General features: G+C 35.4%; 1 protein-coding gene across 1 annotated transcript in view; it reads left to right on the top strand.

The window, feature by feature from the left end:
• BRINP3 (BMP/retinoic acid inducible neural specific 3) overlaps positions 1-17,622 on the top strand; it is a 180,062-nt gene that overhangs the window by 134,211 nt on the left and 28,229 nt on the right. Inside the window, exon 6 of the mRNA XM_042819746.1 lies at positions 8,916-9,138. Within this exon, the coding sequence (XP_042675680.1) occupies positions 8,916-9,138 (223 nt within the window). The remainder of the gene's footprint in view (positions 1-8,915; positions 9,139-17,622) is intronic.

Below are 17,622 nucleotides of genomic sequence, written 5' to 3'. Positions count from 1 at the left end.
CCTATTTTTTTTTTTTTTTTTTTTTTTTTTTTTTAATCAGAAAAGAGTATGTATCTATCGAGTGGACCTTGTAATTTTGTTTTTCAAGGCACATACAAGGTGTAATTGCACACATCATGCGAGTAACATAGTATGCCTCTATGTTGACAAGAATAGACCAGCAGTGATACAAAGTGAGTCTCATGTGAAATCTTAATTGAAAGATTCCTTGAGAAATGTCTGAAAAATCTCACTGGCAGGTGAAGGTGTTTTTTAATCACTGAGAATAAAGACTTCAATCAATATGGTTCAAACTATTTACCCCAGAGCAGTAGAGCAGTGTTTTTTGTTTTTTTGTTTTTTTTTGAAATGGTGTTCATAGCTTCGGGCTCAAGGCCAAGAAAATTTAGCCTCCCGAGTTCTTAACATAATTATTGTTTTCTCTATTATCTAGCAAAGGTGTTAATTTGCTTCCCAGTAATTAACTTCCCTATGTGATTGTCAGGAAGTTTAATCGATAGTATGAACAGATAGACCAAGCTGTCATTCCTTCTGTGACCAATACTCGTCACCTCACCCCTGTGGAGGTGTCACTGTTTTAATAAAATGAACAGATGTGATGTGCAGAATTTCTTCAGAGAGCTAGTATCTAAATTGTTCCTCTTTGATTCCAAACGTGAAGGTGCAGCCAATCAAATCTTGGCAATACAATAGCCTCAGGATCAAACCTAAGAGCATTATATGCCTCCTGCTAAAGCAGCACCTGACAAATCAATTTATTAAAGATTCACACTGCACTGAATTCTCAGACACTTTAAACGCTGTGATGATATTATAATACAAGGAGGAGCAGAAGGCTTGATCTAATATAATTCTACTTATGTCCATTATGTACCGGACATAATGCAGTTCTCTTCAGAGCTGGCGACAGACTCATTCCTGGTGGAATTCCAATCTGCCTTGGCAGCTTTGGACTTTCTTTATTAAGAAGGATGTAACTCAACGGTCTCACTTTTCTTCCAGAGCAATGTTGTCTGTTCTGACTCGTTGATTCTTAAATCTTCTCTTGTAAAATCTTGACACTGGTTATTTACTTCAGTGTGCTTTACAATAATATTTTGTTTCATTTATTTCTTTTCTTAAACTATTCCTCTCTGACATATTTAGTCTATTTGCTTTATTCAGTTTTTAAACTGTAGGAGTTATCAGTAAGACCAAGAACAATAAAATTAGCTTTTGAGCTGGTAGAGATTGTGCCTAAATCTACACGTGAGAATTATATTCTATACATTATATGCATTTACAGTGCTACGGAATTATAACAATAGTAGCACTAGATCGAAAGTGGAATGTCTGTACTTCAGAAATATTTGTGTAACAGAATAAATGACCGGAATGTTCATATGAATTCCAAAATAATCCATCATTCAAAATGCATAAATTCATTGAGAATTTTTTCTTGATTGCTTGCAATTAATTCCAAAGAATGCCAAGCTGAAGGACAGTGATACAAGCTTTTGAAAGGAGTTAAGATTCAGAATCACCCCTGAAAGAATAAGTAACAGGGTGAAGGAAATGACCTTGGAATTTACAGAGACAGCTATTGGAGTCTAGTTTGTTCATTTCTGAAAAGGTTTCATTTGGATTGGGAATAAGAAACAACTCACATATTGTTATAAGGAATCAGCATTCCTTCTGTTTATTCTGTTCATGCTGCCATGTTTAACTCCACATGATTTTCTCTTTTATTTATGCACCAAGATGAGACTGTGAAAGGAGTATCTGGGCTTTCCTTTTTCCTAAGAAATTGCATACTAGCAAAGGATCAGAGGATCTCTGCTCAGCAATCCCACCTTCAGCTGCATTAATATTTTGCCCAGTTCTTTCCTCCTTGAAAAGTCTACAGTTTAGTGGAACTGTGGCAGTTCCTCTGAAGATGGCCTTGCTGCACTCCTCACTTCAAATAAATAAACAAATAAACAAAGCCAACAGGGAAAAAAGGGAAAAAGAAAGAGAAACAGGAACGGAAACAGAAAGGAAGAAGAAAGAAGGAAATGGAAAAACTTAGCCCACTATAAGAATCATAGAAATTTGCTTTCCTCGGCACTTGCAAAGCAGTTAGATCACACCTGTTCAAACTGCCTCTCCAGTATTAAATGCTGAGCTCCTCTCCTCCTTTATTTATAATCTATATTTACAGAGAATATCTTTTCTTCTCCTTGTCCTTCAGAAAGTTCGAAAGAGAGTTTATTTACTTTGGAGAGGTGCTTTAATTATGGGGAGCGCAGAATGAATTATCCTAGATGGAAAAAAATATATGTATAAGAAAGAAAAAGAATTAAAGTTCACTTTTATTATATTTTCTATGAAGATATAAGGTGATTTTAAGCTGCAATTTTAGGTTTCCTTCAACTCTATTATTTTCAAAGATAGATTTCTTGAAATACAGCTGTTTGTCTTACTACTTTGTTTTCTTGTCTTATGAGTCATGGTGGTCTATTTTAAAAAGCGTATATCTTTTATAAATCTCTTTAATAATATCTACACAATACTGAGGTAGCATTTCTTTGAACAGCAACCACATCCAGCAGTTTGAACTGTAGACCCTATTGCTTTTTATTCTTTCAAACTACCAGATTTGTGGTTTGAGGTTTCAATTTACAGCTGACACTGGTATTTGACTTGCTGTAATATTTTATGCCCTGGTTACAATTAAAAGCATTATTATGGGAAAGTAATGATATTACCATGGTCATGTTGCTAGAGTCAATTTTTTTTTCACATATATTCCTGTTTTATAAAAAAATGTGATGGACTGTTGGGACTTATGAGATTGTTCCTGTCAGATAAGTCTTGCTTCTCACACTAATTGCAGTTATAATTATGGACTCCAAGCAGGATGTAGTTGCCTGAACTATGAGAAAATGTAAGATTATTATTTGTATTACATGGCAACAATTAAATTTGGAGCCTACTGGGCAAAGTATTGCCCTATAAAGAAATAATAAGAGACAGGCTCTTCTCTAAAGAGCTGACAATCTGAACAGAAAAGACAGTTGTGATACAGTGAAGATGAAGAGTTATCTACAAAATGTTAGAGAATATTGAGGAGAAATTGCTAAAGTTCATTTGGCTCAGCTTGGATTGTTATCTCTTGTTACTCATTCGTGTGAGCACCAACAATACTGCCTCAAGTGACCTGGACATATCACAAGGGGCTACATGGCTGTGGAGGGTGAGGATGGGCCCTTCCTCATCCTTCTGCGTTTGCACAGAAATGTGTAATGCAGGGTTACTGTAAAAGAATAATAATTTTTTAAAAAAGGAGAAACATAATCCAGCAGCATGTCTACCCCAGCGCACTCAACACATGAAGTAAATAAAATAAATCTGAACTACGCACGAGGTCACAGAGATAAAACATTTAGAATAGCAGAGATAGGGAGGGACAGCTTCCCTCACTGCAGCGTTGTGAATCCACTGCTCCTATTGTTATGGTCCAAGAAGATAAATGGATTCCCAAAGTAGCAGTGGTTTGTGAAGATTCGTGGTCTTTTACAAGTAGCTATCGTCATAAATCAAAGCTACACAGAGCATGAATTCACTTGAGCAGATTTGTATGAATCGCTCTCGTTTGAACTGGTGTGTAAGACTAGATGCACCATCACATGCATTTGTAAAGGACTAGTAAATTTTTGACAATTTGCCATAAACTTATTATCACGTTTTGTTAGTTGAAAAGTGTAACAGCTTTTGGTTATGAAGTATTATACAATTCAAGACTGTGATGGCAGAATTTTAATACCTTTAGTACAAATTAAGCTCTATAGAAAAAGAAGATATATATAAATGACAACTGCATAGATTTTACAGACAAGGCCTAAGTGTTGGAAATGCTGTCAATCAAGGTAATGAACACACAACATTTTATCCACTATAAAGATTTTCAAAGACTTTTTTATTGTTGTTCTTGGATAAATAAAGAAGAAAATGTATCATTAAAGTGTCATTTAGAGAAATGATAAAATAGCCCATTTCAATAGCTATCTAGTGGTAAATTTTGACATAATGATATGATATACAAAGTGGTTTTCTCCTACTGAGAGTCTTTTCCTGGGTTTTGATAAATAAAAAAAAAATGCTACAGTCTGAATTCTTATCCATAAGCCCATCTCAAATAGTATGCCACTGAATAAGGAACTCTTAAACTGGCCAGGCAAAACAATTTTTCAGGTATTTTCAGATTCCTTTTGTTCAATAATATATATATATATATTTTGCACATTTGAATGCTTATTCAGAAGAAAAAATAAAAGACAATTTAAGATTGAATTAGACTGTACAATTAACAATTAAACAAGAATATATATTTCCTGAAACTTTATGTTGTAATTTGACTGGAAGGCCACCTGACAGCAACGGACCTGGGAATATGTTTTGAATATGAGTCATCAGTGTGCTCAAGTGGTCAAGAATGCCAACACCATCCTATCCTACATCAGAAATAGTGTGATCAGCAGGACTAAGGAGGTGAACATCCCTCTGTATCTGGCACTGGTGAGGCCTCACCTCAAATGCCGTGTTCAGTTTTGAGCGCCTCTTTAGAAGACAGACATCGAAGCCCTGGAGTGTGTCCAGAGAAGGACAATTAAGTTTTGAAGGGTTTGGAGCACAAGTCCAATGGGGAGCTACTGAGAGTACAGGGATTATTTAGAGTAGTGAAATAGAAGCTCAGAGGAGATCTCACTGCTCTCTGTAATGACCTGAAATGTAGCAAGGCAGGGGTCATTCTCATCTCCCAACCAACAATAGGATAAGAGGAAATGTGCTCCATCAGAGGAGGAGCACAGCAAGGCATGCTGCACAAGGAGCCTTTCTGAACTAGGGAGATGCTGGGGTAGTAAGGAGGCCCACAAGCAGATATCCATAAGAAGTTGGAATGAACAATAGTTTTGCACCTTCCTATGAGTGCTATGCTCATAGCAGAAGCGAAGATCGTTCCCAGACTTTACGCAGATTGTGCCTTGGGCTGTGAGGAGAAAATTGCTGTGTTTCTAATCCCATATAGACTAGAGAGAATCACTTTTGTATTGATAGGGTAAGCAGTAGCTCTTATTTAAAAGAAAAAAATTAGGAACAATAATTGGATTTGTTCCATTTATGCAACAGAAGAAAGGGAGAAGAAAGTGCGTTGATATTATGTGACATGTTATGCAAGCCTTACGCTGCACAGTCAGATGTTTGCTTATGCTACCATTATTAACCCAGTGCTTTGGATTCCCCAGCTGGGAAAACTACATTGACTTCCAAGATGCTTCCAAAGATCCTCCAAAAAGGATCTTAAGAAACACACCTGCACAGAACATTTTGATATTCTGGAAGAGTTCCAAAAAACCACTTGGCTTCAGCTGAAGCAAAAACTGAAGTGTGCTATGGTCTTGTATGCATGAATGGTCTTGTATAGGTTTTGTAATTCAAAATATCAGGGATATGCAAAATATTTAGAGCAAAAGACTCAAGGGTCCTGCTCTCCTCCAATACAGAGAGCAGGCACCTTTTTTTTCCTTGTTACAGGGAATTGTCAGATCTTTTGATGAGACTCATTGCATTTTTATGGTCTCTGCTGGCTCTGTCTGCGGAGTACTTATCTGTGTATTCAGCATTGTGCCCTGCTCCTATACTGAATAACACTGAGAATCCAAGTTACAAGCTAAGTAGTTCTAGGTATTTATTACAACCTAAATGTGTCTGATATGCATCTGACTCTAGCAGTAATGTTTACTTCCATTGTGATACTTTACATTTATTCTTTGCTGCTGAAATATGGTATGCCATTTCAATCTACTCACTACTAACACATGGAAGATAAAGCTTGCAGAAGGGGAAGGTGAAAAGTAAATGTGACCATCTATAAATGGAAAGTTATGTTAACTTGTTTGATCAATCACTGTATATTATATTTTTCTCAGTATTGAAGTGAGTAGTAAGAAAAATTGTATTACATATGCACTTGATATCTACCAATGAAAAAATAAATTAGAAAGTACTGAAATCTTATCATATGTTGTATCAAGTATCATGTTTTAATATCATCACTTTGTATGTCTCCCAGCACTATACTACTAGCTGTTAATCTTCATGAATGGCTGGTATAATGTGTTGATTAGAGTGTAATAGTTTAATCATCTCTCAGTGGTAGGAGTTCATGTTGTAGTTTCACAGATCATGAAATGTGTCTGTTTAAGATATGAGCACATTATCTTTCCTTTCTTTTTTTTTCTTCTTTTTATTTTTTTCAGAAGGCACTATGTAACCATGCTCATTTTATCTCTGTCTCTCTTTTACCTGCAGTGTGGTGCTCATTAGCATGATCATTCAAGGCACAGGGATAGTCAAGGATGATGTTTATTACAGGGAAAAAAAGAGCACTTTCTTATTGGAAATGCATTTGCATTGCAAGTTAAAGACTGTAAACCCTCCTTATCATGTCTAAACACTGCATCTGATTAGTTGTTAGCTGTAAAGCTTGCAAAGGACAACAAACTGACAATGGTTCTTAAGTTATTACACAAATATGAAAATTGAAAAGGCATATTCTGAGTACATTCTCTCCTCTGGGATGTATATATATATTTTTTGGCATCATGAACCTGAGTTTGAGTAAATATACCAGTGTCTCTGAAGAACAGAAGAGAACGTAAAAGTTATCAATTAAAACAGGTATTTAGGAATGCAACTTTTGGATCTGATCCTTCCTGAGTGCATTAGTACACTCTTCTGAAGTCAGCAAAGCTTGGATGATTTATACAACCTGCAGATCTGAGTTTTGCCAAAGGGTGTACTTTGAAACAGTTCACTTACCCCTATTTATCTTTTTTTTTTTTTTTTTTTTTTTAATAATTATTTTTAGCACCAGTAAATAAATTTGAAAATGCACTCTTCAGGCTTGCATGGCTTCACCAAACCTGCTTCAGACAAGTCAGACTTAATCCCTTCTCACAGTAGTTGTGCAAGCCTTGAAGGAAAAGGAAGTTTGGGATGTGCTTTGCAGGGAGATTAAGGTGTAATTTTCTCTTTGTTACTTGGGAATTGTTTTCCTAGAACTGCACCAAGAGACAAAATGCTGATCATCTGGTATAGTAAAATTTTCAAAATACTTCTATTGAATTTAACTTTTTTTCAGAAGCAAAAACAAAAACAAAAAAAAGCAATACCTGGGGTTAGATGCTTAGTCTTTTTGGACATGGGATAAAATTAGAGGAAAAAAAAAAACCCCAAACCACAAAGATTAAGAGTTAGGCTTCAAATACTTCATGAAATAAGCAAAAACCCTCATTTTCCTTACTTTCTTCCAGAGATAGCAGAGGGGCAGTGGTACTGATCTCACAAAGAGAATAGCATAAGGCTAATATCCAAAGAGGAAGGCATGGCAAGAAAATGAATAACACATTGCCAAAGAGATTCCAGATGAATCATTAAAACCACTTTATTAAATATTAAATCATCCTCTTTGCCCCTTCCCTTTCATTTTGTACCTTCCAGAAGGTCTTTCAATACTATTTATCTTCCAGTGAATGGTAAACCATCACAGAATATTCTATGGCAGAAAATACCTGTTTTATTTCATCCTGACCCTGTGCCCCACTGAATATGGAGGTTGGCTGATCTAGCTCGTTTAGGAAAGAAATTTCTTATTACTCTGTTAAAAAAAAAATATATATATATATATATGTATATATGTATATATATATATCTCCTTTTTTTTTGTTTGTTTTCCTATTAAAATATTCTTCTATAGAAAAAACTAAACCAAGCAGGCATACCTCTTGATTTGATTGTAGTAGAATATTCTCTCATATTAGCAGACATTTTCCCTAATCAACCCTTTCCCAAAAGAAATCTAAACTTACAGAAATATTAAATATTATGAGCAATTTTAGTTCTAAGCAGGAGGCTGCTTCAGCCTGTTGGATCATTGCATTCACAATATACTACCCAAAAGGTGCAACTGGAAAAGTGAAAGCAATAGGATGAGTGACTTTTATGCAGTAAAAAGCAGCAGGAGGGCACACAAAATTAAAGTACGGAAATATGGAAACAAGAAAGTATGGAAACAAGAAAGAATAGAATATATATATGTATGTCATATATATATATGTATATTCAAGAGTGGTATTTATTTCCTCTTCCTCTCCCCTTCACCTCATTCCCCGATGCTCCCAATTAGAGCCCTTTTTAGATGAAGTTTATTAAGTTTCAAAACTTATAATTCAGCTTGTAAATTATACTGCTCGTGAAAATAGACTCACTGATTAATAAGATTCTGTTAATGAGATTCAATCTATATATCCTACATGGACTAAGCTAGCAGAACAAATCAAAAAGTGAGGGATATTCACAGTATGAATTCACAGTTAATGTGTGGATTAAGAACTCTTTCTTTTGAAAGTCTAACTTATAATGGCTTATTGTAGTCTAAGAAAGAGTAGGTTTGTGACACCATATTTACTTGACTTTCCTAAGTATTGGAATATACTTCATTTAAGATCATTTTCCATCTTCTCCATATGGGTCAAAGTATAGTGATCTTTAAATGTGCTTTCACTTTTAGGCCCTAAATTTGAAGGTGAGTAGCTCTGATTCTTATTTAATCCTTATGTTCTCCAGGTTGAGAAATAATGACAAGCTTGAATTGCCTTTTAAGATCAGTTTAATATTTATGGCTTTAATTACTTTTTTGTTTTTAAAATAATATTATCACAAAAAATATGGTTAACTTTCTACTTTGAAAACTTCCATTCTAAAATTGCAAAAGATCATTTGAATATATTAGAATTTCAAGAATAACCAAAGAATAAGTTCATTTTTACTCTAAAAATAGCTAAAAATACATAATTAAAACCTAATAAATTTTGTCTCTTTTTTTTTTTTTTCAGATGAATTCAAATTATTTATGAAAAGGCTGCCCATGAATTATTTTCTGAACACATCTACTGTAATGCATTTGTGGACAATGGATTCTAATTTTCAACGTCGCTATGAGCAATTAGAAAACAGCATGAAGCAACTATTTCTCAAGGCACAGAAGATTGTTCACAAGCTCTTTGGCCTTAGTAAGAGATGTCATAAACAGCCACTCATCCGTATGCCAAAGCAGAGGTAAGAAAATTTGCCTATTAAAATCTGAATAACTCAGTGTTTCATGCTAGTATCTCCTTAATGGCATGGATGTTATAATGCATGACACACAGTATATGTACAGAATATAGTCTTTGCATTTCTAGAAGTTAAACAATGCCAACCTTCAATATTTTTCTGTTTGTATTTTCCAAAATGTCATGGGAAAAATCATAATAAAACCTGATTTGTATACAACTTTATTATTAGAAGCAACTTCGAAATAGCATGAACATCCAGATTCACCCCCTTTGGTTTGCCCCTTTTTTACAGAATTGTATTTTCAGTGGAATTTGGCCAATTGTAACAGTGCCAAATAATTGTATATAGAATACTGAATACCTATTCTGAAGCCAGCTTCACTATTTTAAGAACTTTCCAGGTCATTATACAGTATATACTACATACTATTGATTTCTTGTCTCATTTGTCAGATATAAATTAGATTTGAAAAGATGCCTAAGGAAAGAAAATGTGTTTTAGTTCTGCCTAGAAACTGAGAGATCCCGAAAGCTTGCTAGTCAAATCTGTATTAACATAAGTGCTTATTGTGAATTGCTGATCGAAAATGGCTTTATTGAAAGTAGTGGAAGGACAGTAGAGTAAATCTAAAATGAATGAGCTTTTAGGGAAATTATTCTTCTGAGCATCATGGGATTAGTCCAGTGACTCCTGAATTTAGCTCATTTCTCCATCAGTTGTGAAGAAATCTAGTTTAGATTCAGTGTTCCAGAACTGCCAGGGGTACTGCACTGTCCTTTGCTTTCAGCTATGCTGAGGCTCCAATAATTTCTTTGGCTTTTGGTAGCACATAGCTATTCCATCCTCTTTTTCTTTCAGAAGGTGGTAGCCATTATGGCTCTCATGCTCTCTCTTTCTACACATTGTGCTCTGCTTTGTGATTTACTAGTTGAAACAAAAATATATAATTTTCTCTTTAGGAGTAATTCCTAAAATTCCTAAATAAATTGCAGGAAACAGAATCCACCCTCACATTATTATTTTTTTCCCCACCAAAATTGAAAATAATCAAGCCCTTCAGCATAATTTTTGGGGCTATCTTTGATCAGGCATTGAATATTGAGTATACATGAAATGGGGTGCAAAAAGCTAACATCAGTTGAAACTGATCACAGCACATCTGCCATGCGTTTGTTATATTAAATTTTATTTTTGTGTTGTTGTTTGTAGTTGTTGCTGTTGTTTTTGTTTTGTTTACAAAAGGCAGAATATGTGAGTTCACACTTTATTTGTTGATAACAAATGTAACCAGAAATGAGTACTCTTGTTCTACAGGGAGTTGTACTAAGCTTCCATGGCAGTTTAATTTTGCAACGCGTTTCTGACATAGAAATATCAGAACTTACTTCTAAAAAAGTTACATCTTGTTTTGGTGACCACACATTTTTTTTGCAGTCCATCCAGAATATGATGTTGACATAGTGATGAACAGAGATGGCTCAAGATCAATGCTAATGGCATTTTTTGAAATACTTTTCTAGTGGAATACATTTAGCAAAAGTGAGAATTTTCCAAGGATGGATTCCAACTGATTATCTAGGAAAATTGCCTTCTGACACCAGGGGTTTTATGGCTGAAAGAAAGAGCTTTAAACTGAGAAATGTGAAGGAAAGGTCAAGCTAAACATTTTCAAACTTGCTTAAGAAGACAACAACAAAACCTCAGGCAGATAGTTGGAGATAGAGGAATGGATAAAGAACTCAATGATGGAAAGAGGAATAATAAGAATGTAAACACAGATCTTGACACAATAATATTTGTGTGCTTCTAGTGGTAACAGTATACTTAATCCAAACACAGTGCTGAATTTGTCCATAATTAACTGCTAACAGGTAAGTAGCGAATGAATAGGAAAATTGAGTAATGCAATGGAGAAGCATTAAATATTGATCAGGCTAAAAAGCTGCTGAGATACCTCAACAGAAAAGGAGTAGAATGAAAAAGGAAAGCAAAACAAACCATTACCATTTATTGTGTTTTAGGGAAGACGGAAGAAAAAAACATAGCTTCATGTGCCAATGGTATTATAGATTCCAAGGAAACAGAAAGTGAGAATTTGAACAGAATAGAATATTTCCTGAAGGATTTGTTAACAGCTCATTTGGATTAGTGTTTGAACCCGGTAAGGGTGATTTTTATTATGGAAAGAGAGATTAGAAAGAGTTAACGGAGGTATAAATATGATTTAAAATTCTATTTTATGGGTACTTGCCTTTCCAGATACAGATTAAAGAGCCTTCTGTTTGTAGTAGAGATCACAAGGCTGGCAATGAGAAAAAACAAAAGAACTGCGTGAATGTTTAATTTTACACTGTATTTTAAAAGTCAATAGATGATACATAGATAGATTCTTGAAGTTGAAAGCTGGCTTTCTCTTTAGTGAAGCTGGGAGTCATGTCCTAAAAGTTTGATTAGATTAATGAAAACTTTCCATAAGACTGGCTTTTATAGGGATTTATCTATGTTATCTGCCAGAAATCATTTTGTCACACTTGCACTTCTACATATGGTGAAGGTTATAATTCATTACTGAAAATACTGATCCTTCTGGCTGGAAAATCTTAATACTGAACATGAAACAATTTGTTCAATTAAATAGTTAATCAGAATTGCTTGTAATTTTGTATTTCCTAGTCATAAGATTAAATTATGTTTATATTTTAATTTTCTAATCCTTGAGTGAAAATATTGGTGAACCCTTTCTTAGTATCATTGTTAAGGGTGGAAGATAGTCGATGAACCTGCAAGTTAAAGAACCTACATTTGTGTGTGACACAGTTTGCATTTTTCACTTTGCAGTTATGTGTAAATACTTTCCTTTCAGTCTGCTCTAACAATAGAGAAATCTCTTATTTACTGCAGCACTTCGGTACACACTGGGGATGGGAACATGATTACTATGTTTATTTTATTCTGCTCACTGCAAACATTTTTGAACTCCAGATGTTCTTCTCAGGTTTTAAGCTTCCTGCACTAACATGAAATGGATCATTATTCCTCTCCCTGAGAATCAAATCATGCTAAGATACACCAAAACTCTGTTCATTTTCATTATAAACTATTATGGGGCTGTTCAGTGTAACTTTTAAAATTCACCTGAATTAATCAATGCACTTTCCGTAATCAGGACTTGACACTGTGCTGATTCCAAAGCTTTGAGTGATTATTACTAACATGCTCTCATTTCATTGACGCATCAGCCTTAAAAACCTGAAATATCATATGCTCATTCATTATGTTTGCTTGACCAGAGTCCACTGCATGCAGCAATTGTTATTCCACTAGATGGCCAGCTCTTGCTGCAGTTTTTATGCAGAAATGTAGCTGAAACACCACTAGTGGCACAATACATTCTACTTTGCAGAAAACAGTAGGTGGTGTAACGTGTATATAAGAGGGTCGTTGAAACACTGCTAACAACTCACTACATTTTGCTCTGTAGGAATCAAAGTGTGGTGTAAAACCACATTTCTGTGCTGACACCGTCGTGCATATTTCTGTACCAGGTGTAATGAATAACTGTAAATCTTTGAAAGCAGACTGCATATGGTATTTGTGCCATGCCATACTACATGTGTATATATCTAGCCTGAGAAAAGGATAGACATAGCCATTAAGTTGGACCAAGCTTCTAGCTTTAGCCATTTTCTCCAATGAAGTGAGAAAGTGCTACCCTGCTTCAGATGATGAAGAACGGGCTTTGGATCCAATCCTATTTTTCACAGGCAACACAGATGCAGGAAAAAAGAAATATCAGTTTTACATAACTGGTATCAGACGTCACTGTTGTTCAGATATGGCAAAGTAAATTGTGATGATGGGCTTGTGTGTACTTTGGTAAGCAAAAATTGTTTTTGTTTCTGTTTTGGTTAAGGTAGCAGTAAGGTTTTTTTTTTAAATGCGGAAGTTGAGAAGTTGACAATTACATTAATAGAAGATACGATTCTATTCACAACCTATTATCAAGTGACAGTTCTGACATGAACCAGAGGGTAAGCAGGGACTTAACATGTCTAAATTTTGGAACTAAAATGGGAAACTGGGTAGATTTATGCTTAAGAGCTTAACACAATAATAAATGATAGAGAAAAAGGATCTTAAGTTCCTAAAATATATTTCAACAAGAATGACAATTATTTTCCATGATTGGGAGTCACTACCCAAACACCTCTTACTGAAAGACACTGAAGAAAGGGACCAGCTTTCATTTCTTCCCTGGCAAGTGCCAGTTCAGAGCTCATTTTCCTTCCTTTTCTGTGTTACTCGGTTTCCTTAGCTAATGTCATCCATTTGATTGAATGCACCTTGCATGCTATTTTGCTATGAGTACAAACCTTACTTGTATGCATTTTAAATTATGTAATAAGGAAAAAGCAACATTTGAGGATTTAATCAGCCCCATTTCTGATTAAAAAAAAAAAAACATGAAAATATTTTTTAAAAGAAGTGTAAGGCAAATACATCAGTAAACCAGCAGAATAAATTACATTGTCTCTGGCATATAAACAAAACAGAAATCTGCTGCCACAAACTGCATCTGATGATTATGAGCTCAAGTAAACTCAAGTAAATAAGAATTTTATTTTTAAAAGACTTATGTAAAATATTTGCACAAAAAGCAGGTGATCTTGAATAAATTGTCAATATTTTATTTTTTTAAAAACACTGAATGTTCAGTATTATCATATGATGTATAGTGAGGATCTGTGTTATACCAACATTCTAGCCAAGTCATTATCAGAATGTAACTTTTTTTTTTTTTTTTTTTTTTTTTTTTTTGAGGTATCTGTTTCTGGTAGAGCAAGGTGAAGGCAAATTTAGACAAACTATTTAACTTGTAAAAAAATTTTAATTAACATATCAGAATTCTTATGTCTGAAGGGGAAAACTATTCTCAGTAGCCTTACATTTGAAGTATGTCCTCATCTTCATAAAAGACTTTTTTTTAAAAGAAACAATCTTTGAGAGCTAATGTAGACATCATTCATGTAGAAGTCATTCATCACTGGAGGCAGTAGATGAATGCATCAAACAGAAGAGCTGCAGAAAGAATTCTGGTTTTTGAAAAGATAGATAATTCTGGAATTTTCAAAAGAAGGCACCATAGAAGTCTACAAAAAAGAATGAGCCATGAATTTCCATTCTCTATTTCTTCATGAATTTCACAAAGCAAAAATTTCACACGCCCTGAGAGTCCAACAGGGCTTGAATATTGTAAGAACACCTCAGAGGAGGGTCCTATATCTTTCACATCTCTTCAGTCCATATATGCAGACACAAATACACACACACACAAATTCTAAGAAATCTGACTTATATATAACAGAATCTAATTCCAGTCCAGAGGTCTTGTAAACTGTTTTCTTCAGAACACTTCATAATGAAACACACAAAGAAAACATACTGTAGAACCATCCCACACCATCAGGATGCTACATGTTATTAATTACTTACTTATCTCCCAAAGTTGATGATGAGCAACTTTATATCATTTTACTTGTGAAAGTATAATTGATTAATGTCCATAAAATAATTGAGGAATAAAATCTTCCACCGAGGAAGCCACAAAGTTCAATGTACAGACATTTTGTAAAACATTAAGATGACATTTTTTCTTTCCAAAGCTTATCTGTGGCACTGGATGCAAGGAAAAAAATCTTACATCAGCTTGTGTAATGCTAGAATAAAAGTAAATAGCAAACTTAGATGTAAATTGCCTTACAGGAAGACAGTGTAAGACAGCAGAAACTTGGATGGATGGACTGAGCCTAAAATACAAGAGCTCTGCAAAAGGAATGCCTTCTATTTGTTTCTGTAGAAACTACAATGGTTACAAAGAGTACAATAACATTGTTGGATAGAGCAAATTCTCAGCTACGAACACTGTTTTTCATCGTAGTCACCACGTTTTTGCCAGCTATGCACACGAGCCTGCATTCTGTGCTCATACAAATCTGCTCTAGTGGAGGTGACCCACTGTCACTGCTGCCGCCGCTGAAATGCACCACTCTGCCTCACTGTGCTCCCATCCACTGTTTGGTCTCTATAAACATTCACAATGTCAGTGGGTGCTTTTTTTTTTTTTTCTTCATGAAGGATTTAAATGACACACCTTTTCTTCACATGCACTTTTATGTCAGACACCATTCTGTTGGACTGCCCCTCTGCTGCCATCTATCACACAGCAACTAAATGTAATGGGATATTGTCAGGAAGGTTCAACCTCTACTGCCATATTACCGACTTCGACCTCTGACATTGTGGGCCAACCTCATAAAATAGGAGGCATTAATTTTGGAGCAGCCCTCATGCACAGGCATAGTCTGTTCTTAGAAGCTCACTGCAGGAGTTTTGGTTTCTGATGTTGCATTTTAATATATGCTCACAGGGTTCTTGTTTTCCTTCTATATGTTCAATTTTTTCGAGCTTCCTTCAAGTTAAAGAGGACAGGCAAACTGCCCGTACTTTCTGACATCAAAATGTTGGCAAGTGGAATGTGATTTCATTCTATGCATTTTTTGCATATTAAATAATAATGTTGAATATTCAGACAGCAGTCTCTTAGACAATAGACAAAAGGTGAGAGTATTCAGAAGTACGATGGCAGAAAATGACTCAAGGAAATTCCTAGAATCTTAGGATGGTTTGTGTTGGAAGGGACCTTTAAGATCACCCAGTTTGAACCCCCTGCTATAGGCAAGGACACCTCCCACTATACCAGGTTGCTCACAGCCCCATCCAGCCTGCCTTTGAGTGCTTCCAGTAAGAAGGCATCCACAACCTCTCTGGGCCACCTGTCCAGTATCTCAGCACCCTCACACTAAAGAATTTCTGCCTAATACCTCCTTTAAATCTTCCCTCTTGCAGTTTAAAACCATTTCCCTTTGTTGTGTCACTAATGTTTAATTCAAGAACACTGATGAGTACTTTGGTGTCCATCTTTTGTAGGTTGCCTTTTAAAAATAGCTGGATAACAAGAACAGAAATGCCAAATTCCTTTCAAAAACAAACTTCCACTATATGGTCCCATTAATAAATGTGAAATTTGCGTCCCAGTTTTCTTTTTCCACTGTTAACCTATTTCTATTTCAGATCCACTAACATCTATTCCACTCCAAATCGCTTCTGTCCATTCCAGCTCTGTCTGCTTCATGTTTCTTTTTTCATTTCTCTTTCAGGCAAATTTTGTACTGCAATTGGTGCTGTCAGCACTGGAGTTTGGAACTTTTAAGACAATAAAGTGCAATCAACTTAAAATTATGGCTTATTTTATAAAAATGTGATATTGAAAAAGAAAAGGATGTGTTAAAATAAAAGCTGCTGCAGAATTTCCATTTCAGAGAGAGAGTGTTCGGCACATTTGCTCCCCAGTGTAGATCCAGGACACTGAGGGGCTTGTCTTTGGCTTTTTGATTTTAACTGTGACCTGACTGCTGTAAAAGACCTTCCCTGAAGCCAAATGTAAAGATTTCTTGATCACCTATTGTCACAAATCACTTGTAGAGATGGCATCAGAGCTACTGTGATGATGCAAGCCTGCAGTTTCAAATAATTATTTGAAAAGTTAATAGATCTTGGCACACTTCTCTTGGCTTGGCAGCTTCTGTTTGCTCTTGAGTTTATCCATCTTTCCATATCAAGTTACATGATGGCCAGAATCTCTTCTAGGTAGCACTCTCTCATATAAGGGAGCCTGATGACATCCACTGCAAATTAAATCAGGTACACAAGAAAGACATACTGGATTTCAGAGCATCCTGAGCTTCATGTTATTTACAAGTGTGAGTAGTTCTACTATTTCCCAGATTTCAGTTGCTGAGTAAGATCATATTTGAGCTTTACTGAATCCAGGTGATAAAGTGATCTTTTATCACTTGTGAGTTATTAAGACGTACAGCCTGATCTAGTGGTTGGCAATCCTACCCATGGCAGAGGGGCTGGAACTAGATGATCTTTAAAGTCCCTTCCAACCCAAGCCATTCTCTGATTATGTGATTCTATAATTTAATAATTCTATGATGTGTAAGAAAAACAAGAAAGAGCAATCTTTGATATTCGGTCTCTAGCATCAGGCTTCCTGTGTGAAGTCACTGAAGTCTCTCTCCCTGTTTCCCTCTGAATGTAACATTGATGCCAGTAAGCTGCCAATATGGTCTTTCCCCTACTTTCTTTTGTCTGCTCTATTTCTATAGACTGAGGACTCCCACTATATGTTTGTACGGCACATGTCACAGTTGGGCCCCAATCTCATTTAGGGCTGAAATGGATTGCTGCAGTATAAATATCTCCTCTGTGAGAAGTTAGCATCAATACAAAGCACACGAAAACTTTGATGTGATTGCAGAACAAAAAGGAAGATGAAGGCTGGATGTAAGGATAGAACGTGTGGATATCTTTCTATGCATGTCCATATTTCAAGCAAAACTTTTCATTGCTCTGATGCCT

The sequence above is a fragment of the Centrocercus urophasianus genome, unplaced genomic scaffold (assembly GCF_019232065.1).
Source record: "Centrocercus urophasianus isolate 14NV4802_14NV808 unplaced genomic scaffold, USGS_Curo_1.0 seq_18, whole genome shotgun sequence".
Lineage (NCBI taxonomy): Eukaryota > Metazoa > Chordata > Aves > Galliformes > Phasianidae > Centrocercus > Centrocercus urophasianus.
Note: the sequence above shows the minus strand (reverse complement) of the source record. Positions and strands in the feature narration are given on the sequence as shown.